Source organism: Dipodomys ordii, unplaced genomic scaffold, assembly GCF_000151885.1.
Source record: "Dipodomys ordii isolate 6190 unplaced genomic scaffold, Dord_2.0 Scaffold47, whole genome shotgun sequence".
Taxonomy (NCBI): Eukaryota; Metazoa; Chordata; class Mammalia; order Rodentia; family Heteromyidae; genus Dipodomys; species Dipodomys ordii.
Genome location: NW_012267263.1, coordinates 1,098,726 through 1,122,952, shown reverse-complemented (window position 1 = coordinate 1,122,952; position 24,227 = coordinate 1,098,726). Strand labels below are relative to the sequence as shown.

General features: G+C 38.0%; 1 protein-coding gene across 1 annotated transcript in view; it reads right to left on the bottom strand.

Annotated features, from left to right (window-relative positions):
* Nucleotides 1–24,227, bottom strand: part of Anapc1 (anaphase promoting complex subunit 1) — a 115,826-nt gene that overhangs the window by 11,415 nt on the left and 80,184 nt on the right. Inside the window, exons 34-45 of the mRNA XM_013019714.1 lie at nt 21,934–22,010; nt 20,791–20,881; nt 20,648–20,701; nt 19,708–19,901; nt 16,652–16,738; nt 9,145–9,262; nt 7,992–8,069; nt 7,612–7,679; nt 5,867–6,005; nt 2,435–2,521; nt 1,153–1,169; nt 729–742 (exon numbers count right to left, since the gene is read on the bottom strand). Of these exons, the coding sequence (XP_012875168.1) occupies nt 729–742; nt 1,153–1,169; nt 2,435–2,521; nt 5,867–6,005; nt 7,612–7,679; nt 7,992–8,069; nt 9,145–9,262; nt 16,652–16,738; nt 19,708–19,901; nt 20,648–20,701; nt 20,791–20,881; nt 21,934–22,010 (1,024 nt within the window). The remainder of the gene's footprint in view (nt 1–728; nt 743–1,152; nt 1,170–2,434; nt 2,522–5,866; nt 6,006–7,611; nt 7,680–7,991; nt 8,070–9,144; nt 9,263–16,651; nt 16,739–19,707; nt 19,902–20,647; nt 20,702–20,790; nt 20,882–21,933; nt 22,011–24,227) is intronic.

Sequence of the window (24,227 nt, the reverse complement as noted above, 5' to 3'; positions counted from 1 at the left end):
CAACAATGCTTGATAAGAAATGTACTCATTATCTTGCCCATGTAATTGCAACTCGTCTGTATGGTATTCTCACAATAAAAAAAAAAAAAAAAAAAGTTGTGAGAACCAGATATCCACATATAGACAACTGAAACAAAGTATCTGACTACTGCCCTGTACTCAGTTCAAAATGGATCAAAACTCTTAATGTCAGACCTAAAACTATGAAACCAGTACAAGAAAATCCTGGACAATATATATGCATAGGCAATAACTTCTTAAATAGGACTCCAATAGCTCAGCAAAGGCTGACAAATAGAATTGCATCAAGATTTTTAAAAACATTGTAGGGAGTTGGGAAGGTGGCTCAGTGGTAGAGTGCTTGCCTTGCATGCCTGAGGCCCTGGGTTGGATTCCTCAGCACCACATAAGCAAAAAGAAAAAAGCCGGAAGTGGCTCGGTGGCTCAAGTGGTAGAGTGCTAACCTTGAACTGAAGAGCTGAGGGACAGTGCCCAGGCCCAGAGTTCAGGCCTCAGGACTGGACCCCCCCCCAAAAAAAAATTGCACAATGAAAAGCAGAGAGTCACTAGAATGAAGACAGTTTACAAAATAAGAGAAAAATGTTTCTATCTATTCACCTGACAAGGGATTAATAACCAGAATATAAAGCCAAGAGATGAAAAAGGATATAGTGCAACAGATATCAATGAAATTCAGAAAATCATTAAAGAATATTTTGAAAACTTACACTCCTCTATCAAACTGGAAAATGTAGAAGAAAACAATTTTAAAATACATAAAGAGTGAAAAAAAAAAAACTAAACTCCAAAAGAACCAACCCACTAAATGGGCAAATCAACTGAACAGGTAATTCTCAAAAAATTTAAAAAGCACAAATGGTCAATAAACACATCAAGAAACACTCAATATTCCTGAATATAAAGGAAAGGCAAATCAAAATGACACTGAGTTCATCTCATCCCAGTCAAAATGACTTACCAGAATACAAACAACAACTAATACTGTCTAGAATGAGTTGGAATGTAAACTAGTGCAACCACTAAGAAAATCAGTATGAAAGTCCTTCTAAAAAAAGCAGTGTCCAATGATACCACTCTTGGGCCTATGTTCAACAGAATGCAAATCAGGATTCAATAGATATACTTACATACCTATGTTTATCACAGCACTATTCACAACAGACAAGCTATGGAGTCAAGAGCTTATATGCCCTTCAACTGATGAATGGATAAATAAAAAGTGGTGTATATATACACAAGAAGGAATATTACACAGCCATAAAGAATAAAATTAGGTCATCTGTAGGAAAATGGATGGAATTGGACATCAATATGTTAATCAAAATAGTTTCAAAACAACAAATACCATGGTTTTTTTTGTATGAATATTATATCTGTCATGTAGATATAAATGTGGAACTGGTTGGGGGACCAGATGAAGGGAGGAAGAGAGAATGACAGTAGCTGAATAAAATACATTGTGTTTATGTATGCAGATGGCATAAGTCACTAACAACAATAGTCACTAAATACTGTTAAAAACAGAAGAAAGAAAAAGAAAGCAATAAAGAGGGAGAAATGTAACAAAATATATACATATACAGAATCCAAGTAAAACCATCTGTACAATCAATGTATTAAAAAAAAAATCCAATTACAGCTAGGGGTATAACTGAAATGGTAGACTATGCCTTGCAAGCACAAGAGACCTCTCTGATCTCCTAACTAGCTATGTGATCCTCATGTGACAGCTCTGAGGACCCGTTTCCTTATCTGTAAACTCAGAATAATAACAATGTACCTATTCCCTAGGCTAAGAATTAAATAAGAAAACTACATCACGTACTCAGCAAAGTATCTAGTAAATACACACAGCAAGTAAGAGGGTAAAGTTATTTCACTTAAACCTCAAACAATGCTACAAGGTAGTTCTACTACAACCTTAATTTTAGAAATGAGGAAATTATCTTGGGGAGGCTGAAAGTTTTCTCCAGGCCATACACTGTACAAGCCAGGCTTCAATACTACATCATTTAATTTCTACATAAACTCATTCTCTGTCTGTACAGTAGATTAAAGCAAAGATCCATTAAACATCATGGAAATCCTGACAAGAATTGTATTATTAACAGAAATATTGTAGTATAAGGAGGAAAGAAATATATAGAGAATATATAAATCAGTTTAAGAAACATAAACTCTTACTCATCCAAATTAGTGTCTTAGAAATCTTAAGTTGTTTCTCCTATTAAGGTAGAAAGTTATTAAATTTAATATTTTTAAAATGTGTATTTGCCAAGCAAAAATCATGTGATACATTTGAGACATGTCATCAATCAAAAAGACTGATGGGGATATTACAGTTTTGGTGATTTACAGACAGAAATAATAACAAATTGTAGTTCTGGAATTCAGCAAAGCATATAATACATACCTGGCCCATGTTCACAGATGGTTTGCAAAAATATTCAGCAAATGACAGAAGTGCTGGGTCAGAAGTGAATGATGAAACTGTTTCTGGCTAAAAAAGAAAATCAACCATCAATAATGTAATTGAGACTATTTCCTTTCTGCTTAAACTGTAATGCATGTAATTTTAAGAACTCTACCTCCCCCTTTTCACACAATCTTCCCACAAAACTCAAGATGGCTCCAACTTACCAGAACTTCATCAATCTGTTTGAAGAAGTTCAAGAGTTTTTCTTTACAAAGAAATATGTTATTTATGTACCAAAAGGCCAATAATAAGCAGGTCTTTCTTAAACAACTTGCCCCCAAAAGACTTTCTTTTCTCCCTCATTCAATATCTAACGAAAAGTCCACTATAGGCTATAATTGTTACTGAGAGAGAAAAAAGTATCCCTCAACCCAGTCACAAAAGGACAAATATTAGATGACTCCAAATACAGGGGAGACACCACTAAGGCAGAAAGCAAAGGGTAGATAAGAGAAATGCAGAGTTAACAATATCAATTGCGGGGAAAGGGGGTGTAGTTGTATAGGTGGGAGGGAAGGGATAGTAGGGGAAAGACAGAGGAGGGGGCAACAATGCTTGATAGGAAATGTACTCATTACCTGCTCATGTAACTGTAACCCCTCTGTATAGTATTTTTACAATAAAAAACGTATTTTAATAAAAAAAAAACTTATCAATGGTTATAAGCCAGTGGCTCATGCCTATAATCCTAGCTACTCAGAAGGCTGAGATCTGGAGATTCTGATTTAAAGCCAGCCCAGGCAGGAAAGTCCATAACATGCATCTCCAATTGACAAGCAAAAAACAGGAAGTGGAGGTATGGCTCAGGTATGGCTCATGTGGTAGTGCACCAGCCTAGAGCAAAAATAAGCTGAGAGACATTGTCCAAGCCCCAGTACCAGTGCACGCACGTGTACACACACACACACACACACACACACACACACACACACACCACCAATATCAGTATACTTTATACCACTTAATGTTATACTTAAAAATAGCTAAAACAATCTATTTTATGTTGTGTATATTTTACCACAAAAAAAAAAACTAGGGGCAAAAGCAGGTTATCACTCAGGGTTCAAGACTGAAAATGGAATAAGAAGCAGCAGAAACCCTAAAGACCAGAAGAGAGCAGGGATTAAAGGATTCTAAGCAACTGCCAACCAATACCATCATGCCCAGTTAAATTTTTCTTTAAAATTAAAAGAGAAATAAAGACCTCCCATGCTAAGCATAAATGTGAAGCAATCCATACCAAATAAGCCAGCAATGTGGAAGATACTTGAACACTATACACAGAAGAGGAAGGAAGTGCTATGCAGGCATGACAGCTCAGGAAAAAACAAATCTCACTAGAAAAATGAATAAACAAATAAGAAATAAAAACCACTCAAATATTATTAATTCAGTAACGCAGAAAACCTCTCAAGTTAAGAAGGAAAAGGTTGCCAGGCACCAGTGGCTCACTCCTATAATTCTACTTACTCAGGAGACTGATTAAGAGGTACAGATTGTAGTTCAGAGCCAGCACAGACTATAGTCTGCAAGACTCTTCAATTAGCCAGCAAAATCCAGAAGATAAAGGCGAACACCCAGACTCTGGAGTTCAAACCCCAGTGCCAACACCAAAAAAAAAAGGGGGGGGGATTTTTATGAAATAAAAGTCGAAAGCAACAGAGAAAACACAGAAACTATGGGAAAACATGGAAACTGAAGAACACAGTTTACAATGATCAGCAGGTCACTGAAAAATGAGAGAAAATTTTTATATACATACAGTGAAATTAAAAAATACAAATTACCAGAACTTTGGGGATAGAGCAAACACAATTCTAACAGGAATATTTATATGAGTACTTACATTGAAAATCATAGATATCGCCAATAAATAACTTTATGGTGCATTTTAAGTTCAGAGAAAATTAAAAATAAATGAAACACCATATTAGTAGACAGAAAGAAATAATGAAGATCTAGGCAGAATTAAGAGACTAAAAGAACAATACAAAGTCTGGGCATCTGTAATCCTATATACTCAGGAGGCTGAGAGCTGGGGGATCCAGGTTCAAAGCCAGCTCAAACAGAAAGTCTTCAAGACTCCATCTCCAAAATAATCAGGGAAAACAAAACAAAACAAACCTGTGCTAGATGTGTGATAGATGCTAGCTGAGTGAACAAGTCAGGAAACTAGATGCCTTGGGAGTCAGGCGGAGTAGAATAATATAAAGGACCAATGAACAAAGAATAGGTTTCTTGAGAAGACAAATCCTTAGGCATACTAAAGAAGGAAAGAAGACTTGAGATATACAATAGAGATGAAAAAGGAGATTTTTACAACAGATTGATATTTCAAAAAAAAAAAGGTGTCGGTGGCTCACACCTATAATCCTAGCTAACTCAGCAGGCTGAGATCTGAACATCGCAGTTCAAAGCCACCTAGGCAGGAAACTCCTGAGACTCTTATCTCCAATAAACCACTCAGAAAACGAGAAGTGGCACTGTAGCTCAAGTGGTAGAATGCTCACCTTGAGCTGAAGAGCTGAGGAATAGTGCCCAGGCCCAGAGTTCAAGCCCAAGACCAAAAAAGGAGAAAAGAGGAGAGGAAGGGGGCTGGGAAGGTGGCTCAGTGATAGAGTGCTTGCCTTGCATGCATGAGGCCCTGGGTTCGATTCCTCAGCACCACATAAGCAAAAAAGAAAAAAGCCAGAAGTGGAGCTGTGGCTCAAGTAGTAGAGCGCTAGCCTTGAGCTGAAGAGCTGAGGGACAGCGTCCAGGCCAAGAGTTCAGGCCCAACGACCTGACCCAAAAAGAAAAAGAAAAAGAGAAAAAGAAAAAGACAAAGACAAAGAAAAGAAAGTAACTAATAAGAATTAGTAGTAAATTAAAAAAAAAAATTAGTGCCGCTAGGCTCCAATGGCTCATGTCTATAATCCTAGCTACTCAGGAAGGACTGAGATTCAAAGTCCATGAGACCCTTATCTCCAATTAATCAGCAAAAAGCCAGAAGCAGAACTAGCTTTGAGCAAAAATATTAAGGGGCAGTACCCAGACCCTGATTTCAAACCCCAGCACTGGCACCAAAAAATAAATAAAATAAGAAATTAATGCTAACTGGCAACTTGCAAAAAAAAATTATTTTTTATATATATTAAGTAAAACATGACTAATTTAAAGACTAATAGGTAAAATTACAGTATAAAGATTTATTGTGACTTGTACTTCCTAGAGTACAGACAGACTGTACCTATTTTACTATGGCTGCCACATAAAACATCAAAGAAACCCAATGTCAATCAGGCTCTACAATATGCAGCAATAAGAGGAAAAGCTACAGGGATGTGGCCTATTACTTCTGGTCTTTCAGTTTACACTAATCAATACTACCTTGAAAATCCGGGCTTCAGAATTCCTGTTTGTAACAGTCTGAGCCAACAAACTTTGCCATCCCATTGGATCTTCTTTGTAGGAGAGCTGGCCTGCCCTTAGCTTAACATATAAAACCCCATCCTTGGCAAGAATGGACCTGAAAGAAAATTAATTAACAATAATGAATTTAACAGGAGGTATTATTACTGGCAGTTCTCAGATAGAAATGGTGTTTTCCAATACCATGTTTAAAGGAAATAAAGTCTGCATCATTCTCCACCATTATTCACTGTGTCTACAATTAAATCAGTCCATACAAGAAAACCTGCAGTAAATAAGAAAACCTAAAAGTCCAGATTCACAGGACTTGTTAATAAATAGAAAGAATTCTATTTGCTCAAGTCTAAGTTTTAAAGGTAATATTGATTATGTACTGTTAATATCTAACACTTGTTGGTATACCCTCTGTCCCTTAGCATGAATTAGACACTAGAGGCACTAAGGAGCTATTAACTGGCTGTAGCAAAAAGAAAATAATGTAAATATAAAGACAGTAATACAGAAACTTGCCACTAAATGATGGGAAAATACAAAGACCAAGCTATAAAAACTTCTATATGTAAACTTTTTGGTTTACATATGACATGAGGTATAAAATTATTGACATGCTGAAGTTATTGTATGAATATAACTGTTTCCACTCAAGAACAATCTACCATAATCTTAATTAAAACATGTTAATAAGACAACAATAAAGACAATAGTAAAGAAATATCTGACAAACACTGGTGTTACAATGAAGTTCCCTTAGTGAACAGACACGTAAGTCTTATTTTCTTTTTTCATTTTGTGTTGGTTTTGGGGGATGAACTCAGGGCCTCATACTCTCATTTGGAATTTCCACTCAAGGTTTGTGTTCTACTATTTGAGGTATGTGTCCATTTCCAACTTTTTGCTGATTAACTGGATATAACAGTCTCTTGGCTGGGCGCTGGTGGCTCACGCCTGTAATCCTAGCTACTCAGGAGGCTGAGATCTGAAGATCGCGGTTCAAAGCCAGCCCGGGCAGGAGAGACTGTGAGACTCCTATCTCCAATAAACCACCAGAAAACCGGAAGTGGCACTGTAGCTCAAGTGGTAGAGCGCTTGCCTTGAGCTGAAGAGCTGATGGACAGCGCCCAGGCCCAGAGTTCAAGCCGCACGACAAAAAAAAAAAAAAAAAAGTATCTTGGATTTGTCTGCTCAGGCTGATTTCAAACCATAATTCTCAGATCTCAGCCTCCTAAGTGGCTTAAATCATAGGTATGAACAACAGGTGTTTGACTCAGCCCTATTTTCCAATACTTTCTCAAGCTAAATTTCTAGATGAAAAGTGTAACCGTTTCAAAGCAAGAATGGAAAATCTTTTTTCTGCCAAGAATCATTTGAGTATTTTAACATAACTCACCAGCCCTACAAAATTATCAATACAGGCAGACATTACAAGCAGCTGATCCAAAAAAAAGCTTTGCCTCTCATGTGTCAAATGACTTGTAGGCCTTATTTTGCCCTCAGGCTAGATATTTTCTACCCAGTTCAGAGCATGATTTCCAAATGAAAAGTTTCACATTGTAATAAAAACTCAATTTCAAGGACATAGAACATTTTATCCAATACATCCTACGTACTATCTTGGAAGAGACTGAAGAATGATAAGCAACATTCTAGGTAATCTATAATTTTACTTCCCCATGTTTAAAGGAAAAAGTCTGCAATATACTTACTTCAAGTGTTCTGTTCCCTTGCTTAAATCTATGAGCAGTTCCCAGTACCTTGGGCCTTTAATTTTAATCTGCCAAGATAAATGCAAACAGTCAACAAAAAACTGAAACCACGCCTTTCAAAAGTAGTACCTCAGAAATAGTCAGGAAAAAGTTGTTAAATTGTGTTTCCTGAAGAAAATTGCATATGAATCATGTTTTGAGGGCACAACACCTCTCAGGACAGCCCTGCCCTGCTATTCATGACTGCTCCTCCTGCTGCTGCTTTCCTGTGTTATACAAAGCATGGAGAAGGCAGACTTTTCCAAGCAGTCACCTATAATGCTACACCATTCTTTCAATTTATCCCTTTGATTGACTCCCCCAAACCATGCCCAATTTACCTGCTTTAAAAGGTGGAGTTCTGGAAGAAGGGTAGGAGCCATCAGCTCTTCTTTGGTTTGTTCATACCACTGAGTGCCCTTTATAAAAAAGTTAAAGTAGAGCCACTATTTACTTGATAGGAACTACAAAGAAAAAACATCCACTATTCATCTTCCCCTTCCTTAAAGAAAATCCTCTCTGACACTCAAATCTTATTTCTAATTCTTTTACAGGGCATACTTCTTCCCCCACCACTTGGAGCCTTGGTCCTTCACCAACCAGCAGTACCAACAGGACACACTGCCATGGCCTCTGGGCTTTTCACATACATGTTGTCTTCTTTTTTTTGGGGGGGGGTCTGGTCGTGGGGCCTGAACCCTGGGCGTTGTTCCTCAGCTCTTCAGCTCAAGGCTAGCGCTCTACCACTTGAGCCACAGTGCCACTTCCGGCTTTTTTCTTTTGCTTATGTGGTGCTGAGGAATTGAACCCAGGGCCTCAGGCATGCAAGGCAAGCACTCTAGCTCTACCACTGAGCCAACTTCCCAGCCCACATGTTGTCTTCTATGTTGAAAACAAGCTCCACTTAAGATAACAAATCTCAGCCCAGTCTATTGTGACAAATGCCCAAGCCTCACAGCTAGACAAAAGCACTTTCGCACTATACATGTCCCTCTCATTTTCACAACTCTATTCTCAATACATCCAAACCTGGCTCCCCAATAGATACAAATTCCTTAAGAACTGTAACAATGTCACTGCATTTCCATACCAGAGGCCAGCACAGCTTTGATACAGAGGAGATACTAAAAAGCTTACTGATGGAAGGCTATATGACCTGAGATTGATCTGTGCATCTGAATATTCATTCAATTTAGGGCTTTCAAAAAAGGATCTAGGAGTATTTCTAACTCAACTATTCAGAACAGCGGTATTGGCCATGTAAAGTTACCAAGAATATTTATGAACTATAAACTTTAGAGACAAAAGAACAACTAAGAAGGTCTACAATACAAAGTCAGAGACTATAAATGTATGTATATGGCCTGGCAAACGTACAATAACTTGGGAAGCGCCATTCATTACTGTCAGCTTTACTAGACATCACTTCTGAAATGTTTTCACCTGTAAAGATGATTGAATGGTAATAAAATTATAAATAAAAGCTAGAGTTACCTTATAGGTGACTTCTAAGAGGGCGTAGCAGGGTGTGTTTGTATCCACATCTACAGGTACTAGAAGCCTTGGTTCTGCAGCCAGCACATACAGGTGCCGGAGAGCCTGGAGATGATACCTGGACACAGGAAATACAGAGAGGAAGTGACAGCCATTGTAGAAAATCTGTTGCCTACATGTTCCAGAGGGCAAGAGTTTGAGTAGGAGCTTCACATTTAAAAAGCCATAGTTTTCTTTTTCTGACTTAATCTTTATGAAGGGTACTCTTAAAGTCAGGTGTCAAGTTCAATAAGAAATATGAAGAAATGATCCTTTAAAAAGTATCTATGTGTGGAAGAAGATGGCAGAGGAGAAGCTGGGGACTAAACAAGCTCTCGCAGAGAAACCAGTTTTAGTGTTCCAGTGAAAAATCCAAGGCTAGAGAGTCACACCAAGTGTACCATCATAGTACAGAGTTTGGCCAGAGAGAAAAAATTCAGGCAGCTGGGTTGGAGACAGATTCGAGCACTTGCCAGTGTCTGCAGCAGCCACACTGACTGCTGCAGCAGCTGCCATATAAACAGAGAGAGCCTGGAACAAAGGCACCAGAGGCTGTGTGTGAGCAGATTCTACTTGCCAGCAAGGACTGACAAGGAGCAGAAATCTTCATCCTGCTGACCACAGATTGTTTCCAGATCATGGACAGCCCAGAAACAAGGGAAAGGCGTGAGTACCCCCACAAGACCACCTCATTCCTTCTCACAGAACAGCAGTGGTAAGGTAGTCCCTCCCCCACCAGTGGAGAAGAACTCCATCTTTGATACTGACAAAGACTGGGCCAGACCAGCTAGCAAGTAACTCAAGCCTTGGAAGAAGACAATAGAAGCCATTCAACAGGTCAAAGGAAACTAACCTGCAGGGCTCAGCTACACCTCAGGAGAAAATTGCCCTTCCCAGACAGAGATAGCTCCGCTCAGGGAGGAGTGACTTCTTCTCTGGGTAAACAGAGCCACAGGCTGCCTCACCCACATGACTGGAGACCCAGTAGCAAGAGGGGGTAAAATAAAAACAACTAAAACTCAGTAAACAAAAATCCTGAGAATCACTCCAGGGCTCTGTGAGTGTTTCAGGAGCTAGCCCCTCAGGAAAAAGTTACTGAATGCTGACAGTCCTCAAATCTACCTACAACCTAGCCCCATCACAGCAACTCCAAACTGGAGGACACAGTCAATCTTCCTCAACTAGACTTAACAGACATCTACCGAATATTTCACCCAGCAGCATCAGAATACACGTTCTTCTCAGCAGCACACAGAACATTCTCCAAAATAGAGCACATTGTAGGTCACAAAGCAAATTTGTCCAAAATAAGAAATACTGAAATTATGCCCTGCATTCTCTCAGACCACTAGGGAATAAAGTGTAGTAGGAAGACCCCTACTCAGGCAGGCAAGTCCACCTAGTCGTCCTGAGTGACAGAGCCCACTGCAACAAAGTTGATATTAAAGAAGCAACTTTATTGAGAAGGTTCCTACACTGACCGGCCAGGGCTGCAGCACAGGCTCGGAAGCTGATACTGCGACCCTGAGCGGCCCACGTGCTTAGGCTTTTAAAGGCAAAAATCACAAGGTGAAGCCTGGTCACGTAGGCGCCCAATGAGGTTTTCACACACCCAAAAGATTGCACAGTCATACCAGACCACAGAAGGTGGCCAGGGAGGTTACACTTTGTCACATAATGGCTGTTTAAACCAGCCTATCACTTTTGGTTTAAATGACTGGCGAATTCAATGGTAAAGCGGAGCTTAAGGTAAACATACACAAAGGAGTTTAGTGGAGTTTAACATAAGCATGTGAAAAAGGTGGAGTTTATAGTAAACTTGGGATGTCGCCGGTGTGAGGTCCGCCCCTGGATGGCAAGCAGACTCACCCTCCTCGCAGCAAAGTCTCCACCCAGTACCTTCGTTACCTAGGCAACTGGGACACCTGGAAGAGGTCACATCTGCACCCGCTGAGGTCACATCTAAATTTGATGTGGCCACACCTTTCCCCTCCCTTAATCTAGATAAGGCCTAGCGCAGGCCCAGGTGCTCTCTCTGCCTTTTTCTAGCTCTTTCTCGCTCTCTCAGTTCTTTTCTGCTCTCTCTGCTCTCTTGCTCTTTTCTAGCTCTCTCTGCTAACTAGCTCTCTCTGTTCTATTCTAGCTCTCTCTCTCTGTTCTTACCTCTCTCGCTGCTCTTTTCTAGCTCTTTCCTCTCTTCCCAGCTCTCTCTCATTCCCAGGCCTTTCCCAGCCACGTGGAGTGCCAACCTTGCCTGGTCCCAGCAGGTCTATTGAATAAACCTACCCCTTACCTGAATACCATGTGCGTGCTGGTGCAGTTCTTACTCGGCTACCTCTTTAAAAACCTAACAGCCAGCATGCCAGCCAGCATGCCAGCATGAGCCAGATTACTGGCTACCTGTTTAATCGGTCAGTCTTTAACAGAACAATGAAGGTAGGTTAAGTTAAGGGGAGGGGGACCCAGAGGCATTCTTTTCATTCCAAGAATAGGGCTGGTTGGAGCCAAGGTTTTTGTTTGCTTTTTTTTTTCTTTCTAAAATCCCTAAAACAAAAACAAAACCTGTAAAGAAGCTGTCCCATCTCCAGTCTCCTCTCAGGGCCTAGTTCAAAAGTTATTCAACACCAAAAGCCACTAAAGAAAATCCTGTAACACATAGGCTGAACAACACACTGTTGAACCACAAGTGGGTCATGGAAGAGATCAGAAACGAAATTCATGATATTTAACAAAATGAACACACAAATTACCAGCTCTTCTGGGACACAGCAAAGGCAGTACTCAGGCAAGTTTATAGCTCTGAGTTCCTATATCAACAAATTGGAGAGATCTGAAACAATTTAATGAGGCATCTGAAGCTCTTTGAAAAAGAGCAACAAGCTAAACCCCAATCAAGTAGACAGAAATAAACAGTTAAAATTAAATCAGAATTACAGGAATTAAGAGTAAAAAAAAAAAGTAGAATGAGCAAAACAAAGAGTTGGTTCTTCAAAAAAATTAACTTGATAGACCCTTAACAAATCTTATCATAAAAAGAAGAGAACATGCCCAAATAAACAAACTCAAGAGATGAGAATGAAAACATCACCACAGAAACAACCAAGATTCAGAACATCATAAAAGACTATTTCTCAAACCTTTCTGTTATTTAAGTTTGAGAATCTGGAAGAAACGGAAGAATTTCTAGCAAATATTTGAAAGACCCCCTCCTCAAACCACCAGGCCTCTAGCCCCTTTGCCAGGGAGCCGAGTTTCATGTCTAACCAAGCAATTTCTGGCTTCTGTAACATGCTTTGCTAAAAATTACATTACCCCGTACTCTCCTGGTAATTAAGCAGTAACCTCACAAGTTAATTGATAAGCTCACATCCTGCTGGCCGACTCTAAAGCTGGCCTCCTCCCCTGACGGAAACCATCCACAGGTGCTATCTCGGGTAAAGGTCATTTCCTCATACCAAGGGCCGGAGACGTACAACGTACACCGAGGGACCCCCTCGAACAGTAATTGGCTAAAACATATGATTTGTTTTAAAAGGATTGGCTGCCTGCGTGCAGACCAGGTTGTAACACTTTAAAATTACTGGCTGAAAAAGCGCGGGCGCTCCTGTAACGGACAGAGGGGTCCCATAAAAGGACCACCCCCGGGACTGCTCGGGGTTCCCAGACACTGACCCGAACCTTGCGGATCTCGAGGTCACGTGCACCTGGGAACCTGGGCATGCCCAAATAAAATCCTCTTGCCTTTGCATCTGGTGTGGTCTGACTGGTGCTTGGGGCAGGGAGGCTCTGATTTGGGGAGATACACGAAGTCGGGGGTCTTTCATCTTGACATGCCCAAACTAAACCAAGATGATTTAAACCAAATTAACCAACCCACATCAAGCATCAAAATAGAAACAGCAATAAGAGACCTCCAACCCAAGAAAAGCCCAGGACCGGAAGGATTTACAGCTGAATTCTACAAGGCTTCAAAGCAGAACTCACACCTATACTCCTCCAACTCTTTAATGAAATTGAAAGTGAAAGTTTACTACCAAACTCTTTCTATAAAACCATCATAACCCTCATCCCAAAACCAGGCAGGGACTCATCAAAGAAAGAGAAACATTTCTTTGATAAACATGGATGTAAAACGTCTCAACAAAATTTTGGCCAATCAAAAAAATCAGATACCATGATCAAACAGGATTCATTTCAGGGATGCAAAGCTGGTTCAATATACACAGAGAAGATCTTCACTAGCCATACAATAGACAAAGAACTCATATCTAGACATACTTAGAACCCAAAACATTAAATCCCACAACAACAAATCCCCAAACTACCTGATTAATAAGTGAGCTAAAGACTTTAAGAGAGACTTCTCTGAAGAGGAAATAAGAATGGCTAATAGACACATGAAGAAATGCTCAACTTCTCTAGCCATAAAAGAAATGCAAATCAAAACAACATTGAGATTCCACCTCACCCCAGTTAGAACGGCTATAATCAAGAAATCTAATAACAACAGATATTGGAGGGAATGTGGCCAAAAGGGAACCCTACTGCATTGTTGGTGGGAGAGTAAACTTGTTCAACCACTTTGGAAAGTAGTATGGAGGTTCCTCAAAAAACTCCACATAGAGCTCCCCTATGCTCCAGCAATTCCACTTTTGGGCATTTGCCCAAACAATCACAAACAAGGCCATACTACAGCTACCAGCACAACTACGTTTATTGCAGCATTATTCACCATAGCTAAAATATGGAACCAAACCAGATGCCCCTCAGTAGATGAATGGATCAAGAAAATGTGACATATGTATACACAATGGAATTCTATGCTTCCATCAGAAAGAACAACACTGCCCCATTTGTTAGGAAATGGAAAGACTTGGAAAAAATTACATTAAGTAAGCCAGGCCCAAAGAAAAACATAGGTCCCATGGTTTCCCTTATTTGCAATAACTAGTATATGTCTAGGACGAGCAGAAAAGGTTAAAAGCTATGTATATATGACCATATAACATGATTTTAAGGGAAATGAACCCCAAGATAGGGACACAAGAGGTTTTATCTTTCTTGCTGTTGTTTTTAATGTACTTACAATGTACTATGTGATATTTTTATTTCTTTCGTATGTTCTTTCCCCATGGTATAACCCCTGTTTTCACTGTATTTGATTCTTGTGCCCTGCATCTTGTATATACGTTTTTCTAACTTGGGGAGGGGAAGGGAAATAACAGAATGCTGAAATAAGGATAAAGGTTGACCCACTGTAACAATGAGATGTACAAGACACTATGTTGAAAATGAACTTTACAACTTCAGGGGGAGTGGGAGGAGGAATTGGGGAGGGAAGGGACGGTCAGGGGGAAAACAAAGGAGGGGGTAACAATGCTTGATAGGAAGTGTACTCATTACCTTACTCATGTAACTGTAACCCCTCTGTACAGTATCTTTACAACAAAAATTATATATTAAAAAAAAGTATCTGATCACTGACCCAAGAATATTTTTAACTTCATATTCAGTTAAAAGGTTGTACAATACAGTATATAAATTGTCTTAACATAAAAATACTCACTAATAAACAAAGCACTGATAAAATCAGTCCCTCTCAAATATCTTTCTGCTTAACACTGAAATTTTTTTCCCCTTCCTTAAAAGATTGTAAGGAAAGATGCCAGTTTTTCTCAGATAGTAAAACTCTTCTCTGTATCCACACCAGTACACAAATAAATACTTGTCCATTGAAAGACACAGCATAACAAAAGTCAATGGGGAGAATAACATGTGTATATATGTACTTTACACTTTAAAAAATCACTTAAGGTTTAAATTTTATATTTTTGAGTGAAAATGCACAAAAGTTTTACATTTAAAAGAACCTACAAAAGACAAAAAAAAGCATGTGTGTGTGTGTTCGCACATGAGCACACGCGCATACACATACATGCACGCATACTGGTCCTGCAGCTTGAACTCAGGACCTGGGGGCTGTCGCTGAAAGTTTTTGCTCAAAGCTAGCACTCTACTACTCTGAGTCACAGCCCCACTTCTGGCTCTTTGTTGGTTAACTGAAGATAAGAAGCTTATAAACTTTCCTGCTCAGACTAGCTTTGGACAGTGATCCTCGTAACTCAGGCTCCTGAATAGCTAGGATTACAAGCATGAGCCACTAACACCTGGCTATGACCAAGTTTTCTAAAAATACTACTAAAAATAAAATTTATAGGAAAGAAGTATTTAATGCTTAAAAAGATTATTGATCCTTATTTCTAAATTTCTTCAAGATAATTAAACCAACAGATAACATGACCAGCAATAACTTGGGATGCAGCTACCCAAAACTGACCCTCACTCAAAACATTTTACAGAAGCTATGCTAAATGTCATTGCTGTATAAATTAGCAACCATGTTCCTATATTCTACCTGCTGGCACTCTGGATTTAAGATCAGGCTATTTTGTAAAGCAGTCATGTTTCTTAAGTACTCTGGCCCTTCTCTAAATAGACAACAGGGATGCCATCGTTAGCACGGTGGTTATCAGAGATGTCACTTATGAGAAACTGTTTCCGTCCCTTCCCCTCTAGGTGAAAAGTGCTCTGCTCTGGCTGGTCACTTCTGGGGATAAGGAAGTCACTCTGCTCTTAAAAGCAAAGTTTCTCTGCAATTTGACTGCCCCTGTATGATTTGATGTCATGTTGATTGCCACTTCTAAACCCTTAAGGATTTTTTTTTTTTTGCATTTATGTCTCTTCCATACATACAAGGTTTCTCAAAAAAGAGGAAATTCATCAATCTCCTTAATCTTGAATTAAACAATTATAGCAGAAGAGGTAGCATCTGGTTCTTTCCTTGGCTACCTTGCTGATAAATTTATCCCTAAAGATAATTTGCCCTATTTCTCATTTTACTACAATTCTACAGGCCTGGGTTAGTGGAAACGTAAATATCAAATATTTAAATTTGTCTTATAGTCTACAACTTTGTAAGAAATACTTTTTAAAGAATTTAATTGTGGTGCTCGCTTCGGCAGCACATATACTAAAATTGGAACGGATACAGAGAAGATTAGCATGGCCCTTGCGCAAGGATGACACACAAATTTGTGAAGCATTCCATATTTTTCAACAATGAGATGTACAAGTCATTATGTGGAAAAACGAACTTTACAACTTTGGTGGGGGGAGCAGGGAGGATTGGGTGGGGGGGTGGGGGGAGGATGGGAAGGGATGGGAAGGGGAAACAAAGGAGGAGGCTACAATGATTGACAAGAAATGTACTCATTATCTTGCCCATGTAATTGTAATCCCTCTGTACGGTATTTTCACAATAAAAAAAAAGAATTTAATTGTGGAAATAAGTTCAAGAACAAAAGAGCAAAACAATGCTAATCTGGAGATTGAAACAAAAATACAAAACAATTATCTCCTTAAAGAACTGGAGAAAATGCCAGGTTGAAGACTGAATTGTTAGACTCACCGGTTGTCAGTGCTATGAGCTGGGAAATGTGGGTAAAGAGCACAGAGAAGAGCAGCAATGGAAGAGTTTGATGTGCTCAAAGAGTACCTGCAAAGCAAATTAGAAACAGAAATTATTAATTTCCTTCTGTGCATAACTTCAAGGCACTATTGTTTTGGTGGTACTGGGGTTTGAACAGAGAGAGTTCGTTAGGCACATTTAGGCAGAAAACATTTGGTTCTATTTTGCTTTCATTATTTTTGAGATAAGGTCTCAATTTTTGAACATGTCAATCTGGGCCACAATCCTCCATGTTTACACTTCTTTCTGTAGCTGCAAAAACTGGTACATACCACCATGCCCAGACTTTCTATCTGTGAGACAATATCTCACAATTTTTTTTTTGCCTGATAGCCTGCACCAGTGATTCTCCTTATCTTAGCCTTCCAAGTAGCTCAGACAATAGGCTCATGCCACCATGCCCAGCCTCAAAACATTGCTGAGAGAAAAGTAGAGGTTTGTGTGGCGTTATACCAGGGTAAGATGCTTTGTTTTATACAATAGTGTCAATGGTGTGAATGTTTTATTTTTCTTTAGACCTTAAGCTCTTTCAAGATCATGTCCTTTTTAAGGCAGAAGCAACATCCAACAAATTCAATTCTTGAATCATTAATTCAATTCCTGAATTAATAAGCAAGATACTAACCTAAAATAGCATAATAGTGAGAACTGTAATCTTAGAAATTAAAAATACTGATAACCTTGTATAAAATATGCCTCCATATTCTAGGTTCCTTTTAAAATACAGAGCTCTCGATACCTTAAACATTTTTTTCTGTTTTTGTAAACATGAATATTCCTTTAAAATGATGGAGTTAAGGCCAAAGTTACAAATATTCCTTTAAATACAAATCATTTTTTTCTTATAAATATGATAAGGTTTTTCTACAAACATCATATTCTCCACTGGTCTATAGTGAAGAAGCTTCTACACAGCACACAGGCCCTGAGTTCAAGCCCCTGACTGACAAAATAAAATAAAATTAGGTTCTTGCCTCCTGTATTTTCACTCCATTTCAAAAAGAGCATGTAAAACAAGTGCTACTTTGGATGTTGACACACATCTAGATACAGTGGTTTTGTCAGTTCTTTAAACATGATATTGTTCCTTTCTGTTTTCTTTTTGTCTTTTCTTGGTAGTACAGGGGATTGAATTCAGAGCCTTGCATTTACTAGACAAGTGCTCTACCCAACCCTTTTTGCCTTTAGTTTAATTTTCTGATAGGGTCTTATGCTTTTGCCTGAAACTGGCCTTGTACTATGATCCTCCTATCTCTGCCTCCTAAATAGTTGGGATTACAGGTATGTACCACCATTCCCAGACCTTACCTTATTTAAAATCAGCTTTTTTTTTTTTTGAGGTGGAACTTAAATGCAATAAATTGTCATATTTAAAGGGTACACTTTGGTGGGTTTTGATAACCATATATGTGCATGTACATAAAATCATACCTATATATTATTAAACTTTTACTATAATTAAGATATTCAAAAAAAACATCATATTCTCTTAGTAAAGAATCTGTTGAATTTTTCTGGTTCATTTTAGTAAGTAGTTCACAGATTTTCTTACAAATATTTTGAAGTGAATATGCTACAAAACAACACCTTACACCACCTTTGTATCTATTCTGCATAAACATATATTTTACATACTTATATATATACATGTTCAAATCTTTCTTGTACCTTTTCAAATAATTGAAATTATTAAATAAGAGCTTAGCATCCAACATACTCAAATAGTTAATGAGTTAAGAAGAAATTTCAAAATTTTAAGCAAAGAGCCTGGTACAGATGGCTCATACCTATAATCTTAGCTACTCAGGAAAGTGGGATCTGAGGACTGGGGTTCAAAGCCAACCTGAGCAAAAAAGTTGTAAGACTCTTTTTGTGAGACTCCAAATAAACCACCAAAAAAGCCAAAAGTGAAGCTGTGGCTCAAGTGGTAGAGCAGTAGGCTTGCGTAAAAAGCCCAAGGACAATGCCCAGGCCAAGTTCAGACCCCAGGTCCGGTACCAAAAAAAAAAAGCGAAGATAAGTATCTATTCCAGCATGTGCAAAGAATAGGCACCTTTTCTCTGTGATATTTTGATAAACTAAAATTCAAAATTGAATTTAAGATGTTAATGTTAAAAGCTGATAGGTCAAACACAATGTGTAAGCTATGTTGTGATAAATTAAAACATTGAAGAGTACATATAACTTCTGAAAAGCCAAAAGTTATGAAAAGGCTGGACCAGAAAGGGAGGAAATCTAGTCCATATGAAAAAAGGATAAATAGACTCATACCATGTGAATAATAGATGAGGGATTAAAAGCATAAAGTAAAAAACAGGCTTGTTTTGAAAGGAAAACATTCAAAAAATTCACAAAGTAGACAAGAATTTTTATACCATTTCTTCAACTACTCTTAATTCTAAATAAAAAGAGATAAAAAATGCACACTCACCTTAAAATCTTATTTTTACAATTCTGAAAAAATGACTTCTAATTATAAGCCCAGTCATAAAAGGAAAAGCTTATATAGCTTGTAGCAAGAACAGTTCCCATACACAAGAGCTAATCAAATGAACAAACCAGTCACAGATTATAAAGACTCAATAGACTTAACTTCCCTCAAGCTGATACATAGAATAAATACAATTACAATCTTTACTTTTGGCAGTACTAAATTCAGGGCCTGTGCTTGTTAAGACAGACTGTCTATCCTTGAGCCACATTCCAAGCCCCAAGATAACTTTTATTGTTCCTCTTCTTGGCAGTACTAGTGTTTGAACTCAGGGCCTTGAGCTCACTTGCTTAGCAAGCACTCTGTATTTAAGCCACACTGCCAGCCCTCCAATCCATTTTTTATCATATTATTTAGAATGAAAATTGACAAATTCCAACATTTATATGATAATGCAAGAATAAAAGAATAGAAAAACTTTGGGGGAGGAAAAAATAGCTACATTGCTTTTATAGATCTTACGCATGAGATATTTTTATTAAGAAATAAATACATATTTCTTTACCTTCCTCCTCCTAAAAACAGAAGTCCAAGGGCCATGTGGTGGGCTAAGTGAAAACCATAGTTCATTTCACCACCTGTTTTCATGTGTAGGAAACGACAAAGCTGCAGAACCTTTAGGTTCCCAGAGCCAGCCATTACCATAGAGAGAGACAGCAGCACCACACTCAGGCATGTTTCCAGGTTGTAAGGACCTGTCTAGTAACACAAAAAGATGATATTATTATAACTACTGTCACACTTCCTCATTACTACAACTGAATGGCCATTTGGAAAAGCCTATATTTGATTCTTTTTTTAAAAAAATGTAAAATAAATATTTTCCCTGATTAAGAAATAGGAGTTCAATGTAGAAAATTCAAACTAGTAAGTATCAAAAAAGAAAATAATATTTTCAAATTATACCACACAGTAAGAATTGGCATTTAACATTTGGATATTTTTCTCTGAATTTTTTCCCTTTGTATATATTTTCCCAAATGAAATTCAGACATTACAAAGTAATCTTAACTTTTTAATAGTATATTATATAATATTAAATAAAGGCAATCTTCATGCACAAGAAAAATTTTGTAGGCATTTTGCTAGCTCCAATGTGCAAGAATGGACCTGTCTTCCTGTCATCAGAGCAATAATGATTCAAGAACAACTAAAACTTCCCTAAATACTAATTCTTAAAGAAAACTTTCCAACATTCAGTACTGAGACAGAACATAAAGTCATTGAATGCTATAAACTTTCTCATTTACTCATTTCAAAAGACTATAACTATATCCTCACCAAATTAATATCCCAGAACAAAAATACAGAAATGAGCCAATGTTTCAAATCTCCCATTTTAAACTCAAATAATAGATATTTGATGAAACATATAAATAATAGGAAAATCAGTAACTTTTTTCAGGTTTAATTTATTCCCAAAGAGAAACATAAAAAAGACTTACTACAGAAGCATTTGGTGCAGACAAATAAGTCATAAAATCTTTTGCAAATTTATGCTGAAAAAGAAAATTGAAAATTAGAAGAACCATCTTTGAAGGTGATGATAGAAAGAAAATAGAGCAGAATAAACCAAGACGGTTCTTACCAAACAGTTAAATGCTGACAAATTTTCTGAGCCAGCAAATCGAAAACCGAGAGATAAACAGGCTCCTGCAATTATGTAGACATGAGCTTGGCTGAAAACAAGAGTATGAGAAAGTTAATATTGTCATTTTTTTCTTTAAAATTCATTATCAGGGGCTCAAGTGGTAGAGTGTCAGCCAATGCGTGAAAGCTCCAGATACTGAGTTCAAGTCCCCTTCAACAACAACAAAAAAATTCATTATCATCTATTACCTTGGAATAGAAATAACAAATATTCATGCTAACTAGCTCCTATCTTTCTGGAAATGCTTCAAGTATGTCTTTAACCACTAAGTAGATTTCTGTATATTTTTTTAGCAGAAGCACCACAAGACTATATTGATGAAGTCCACTTCTTGCTTTACACTGTTAAGAAAGGACAATGTTTAAAAATTCTTGCCCATTTTCTAAATGTAAAATATGAAAGAGAATATACAAGTCAATATCTTCAATACTGGTTTTGAGAACAAGAGATTTACACCGTTTTAAAATAAACAAGTCAGGGGGCTGGGAAGGTTGCTCAGTGGTACAACGCTTGCCTTGCATGCTCGAGGCCCTGGGTTTGATTCCTCAGCACCACACAAGCAAAAAGAAAAAAGCTGGAAGTGGCACTGTGGCTCAAGTGGTAGAGTGCTAGCCTTGAGCTGAAGAGCTGAGGGACAGCGCCCAGGCCCAGAGTTCAGGCCCCATGACCGGAGCCAAAAAAAATTTAAATAAATAAATAAACAAACAAGTCAGGGACTGGGAAGGTGGTTCAGTGGTAGAGTGCTTGCCTTGCATACATGAGGCCCTGGGTTCGATTCCTCAGCACCACATAAGCAAACAGAAAAAAGCTGGAAGTGGCGCTGTGGTTCAAGTGGTAGAGCGCTAGCCTTGAGCTGAAATGCTGAGGGACAGTGCCCAGGCCCAGATTTCAGGCCCCATGACCGGACCCAAAAAAAAAAAAAAATTAAAATAAACAAGTCAATTTTGTGGACATATGAAAAACAATGGCAAAAATATGGGGGTTTACATAAGTCAAGGACAATAGTACTCCTGTATTTTAATTTATTTACACGATAGACGGTAGGAAAGATAATTTTTTTTATCTATTGATACTACTTACGACAAAGTTTCCAAATTCAAATCCTCTGAGCAGGGCAATTCAATTTCACTCAAGGAAATACTATTTTCTCTTATAATCTGTTAAGACAAAATTCAAGAATACTTGAACATTAATGTCCTAATTAAATACATAATTTGAAAAATAACATCTGTTAGTGCTATATTTACATAAAAGAAGCTTTATAAAACCATTTCTATACAAAGGCTTATATTTTAACAATATTAAGGATGATCAAGTTTCAAATCTAAAATGAGGTAAATAAGAAGTGAGCAAGGCTGGTGTTGTAGTTCAAGGTATAACACTTGCCTCAAATTCACAAAACATTGAGTTTGACCCTGAAACTGGAGAGGGAGGAGAGGGTACAGAACTAGATTGAATAAATACAAAAAAGAGGATTTCAGAAGATTCTGAATTAAAAGAGGAGTAACATTTCATACTTATCAAATGAAATACAAAGATGACACCTATAGATCTAGAGCAGGTGAGAAGAAGTAGAAAAAGAAAACAAAAGCTGGGTGCCAGTGGCTCACACCTGTAATCCCTAGCTACTGAGGAGGCTGAGATCTGAGGATCAGCATTCAAGCCATCCCGGGCAGGAAAGTCAGTGAGACTCTTATCTCCAATAAACCACTAGAAAACTAGAAGTGTCGCTGTGTCTCAAGCAGTAGAGTGCTCACCTTGAGCTGAAGAGTACAGAGACAGCGCCCAAGCCAGGCCCAGTGTTCAACCCGACTGACAAAAAAAAAAAAGAAAAAGAAAACAAAAACAAAAAACATCTGGAGAAGATTCTAATCAGAGGACTTGTCCAACTTTTTTGCTGGTTAACTGGAAATGGAATTAAGTAAGGACTGTGCTAGTCAGGTTGGACTTGAACTATGATCTTCCAGGTCATATCTTTCAGAATAGCTAGAAGAGGAACAGGAACCACCAAAATCAGATCTGAGACAAATACTCTGGATGAGACATGTGTGGCATTGAACCTGACCAACAAAGATAAAGTTAGCCCCAAGGCTAACTCTAGCTAAACTAAGCTGTGAATATGGTAATCTGTAATTCAAGTTTAGAAAGGCATCTCTTTCCTTTTATTACAGATAGTGGACCGTAATTTATCAAATTTGAGTGCAGAAAACCTAGCTTTAACACCAAAGGAAAGATTTAGCCCTTTTCTCTTAAAAAATAAAAAACAAAAGGTTATTTTTAAATACATAAATGCAAATATATACAAGTTAAAGATTTATTTTTCTGATACTTTTTCAAGGTTACTGAGAGTAACATTTCAGAATGCTTTCTCTAAGAAACCAATAAACACCAGTATTTTTATGTACTGAATATAGACCAATGTTAAATGTATAATACTTTTGCTCTTTAATATCTCAACAAGATAAGAAATTGTGTTGATTTTATAATAAAGGCTAACTCCTATAATCTCCCTTCCTTCCTTTCCAGACTTTATTCTTAATTTAAAATGTTATTTATTCAGAAATTGAATGACATTCTGAAGAATCTATATAAGCATGTGTAACCTGATTATAACATTCATACACAGTAATGTCTACATGCAGGTACCACCACATCTGGCACCAAACAATCTGCTTATATTTAACTTCTATAATTGGCTTACTTAATAAATACACTTTTATATAATTAAAACAAACTGCTGGGCGCCCATGGCTCATACCTGTAATCCTAGCTACTCAGGAGACTGAGCACTGAGGATCACAGTTCAAAGCCAGTCCCGGTTCAAAGCCAGTTGTGGGGCAGGAAAAGTACCTGAGACTCTTATCTCCAATAAACTACCAGAAAACTAGAAGTGGCACTGTGGCTCAGGTGGTAGAGCACTAGCCTTGAACTGAAGAGCTGAGAGACAGCGCTCAAGCCCAAAGTTCAAGCCCCACAACCACACACACACACATACACACACACACACACACACACACACACACACACAAAACTATGGTATAGATGATATAAAATTATCACAGATTAAAGTAATACCTTAGATAAATGTTTATTTAATTAGAATAAAAATACTAAAACTAGCTAGACACCAGTGGCTCACACCTGGAATCCTAGCTACTCAGGAGACTAAAATCTGAGGATCATGGTTCTAAGCCAGCCCAGGCAAGAAAGTCCATGAGACACTTATCTCCAATTAATCATCAAAAAAAAAAAAAAACAAAAACAAAAACCAGGAAGGGGGGACCAAGATGGCGACGGGGCAGTAGGGAAACGCCACAGCTCTCTCCAACCAAAAAGAGAGTTCGAGTTCCAACGCTTAATCTCCCCAAGAGACC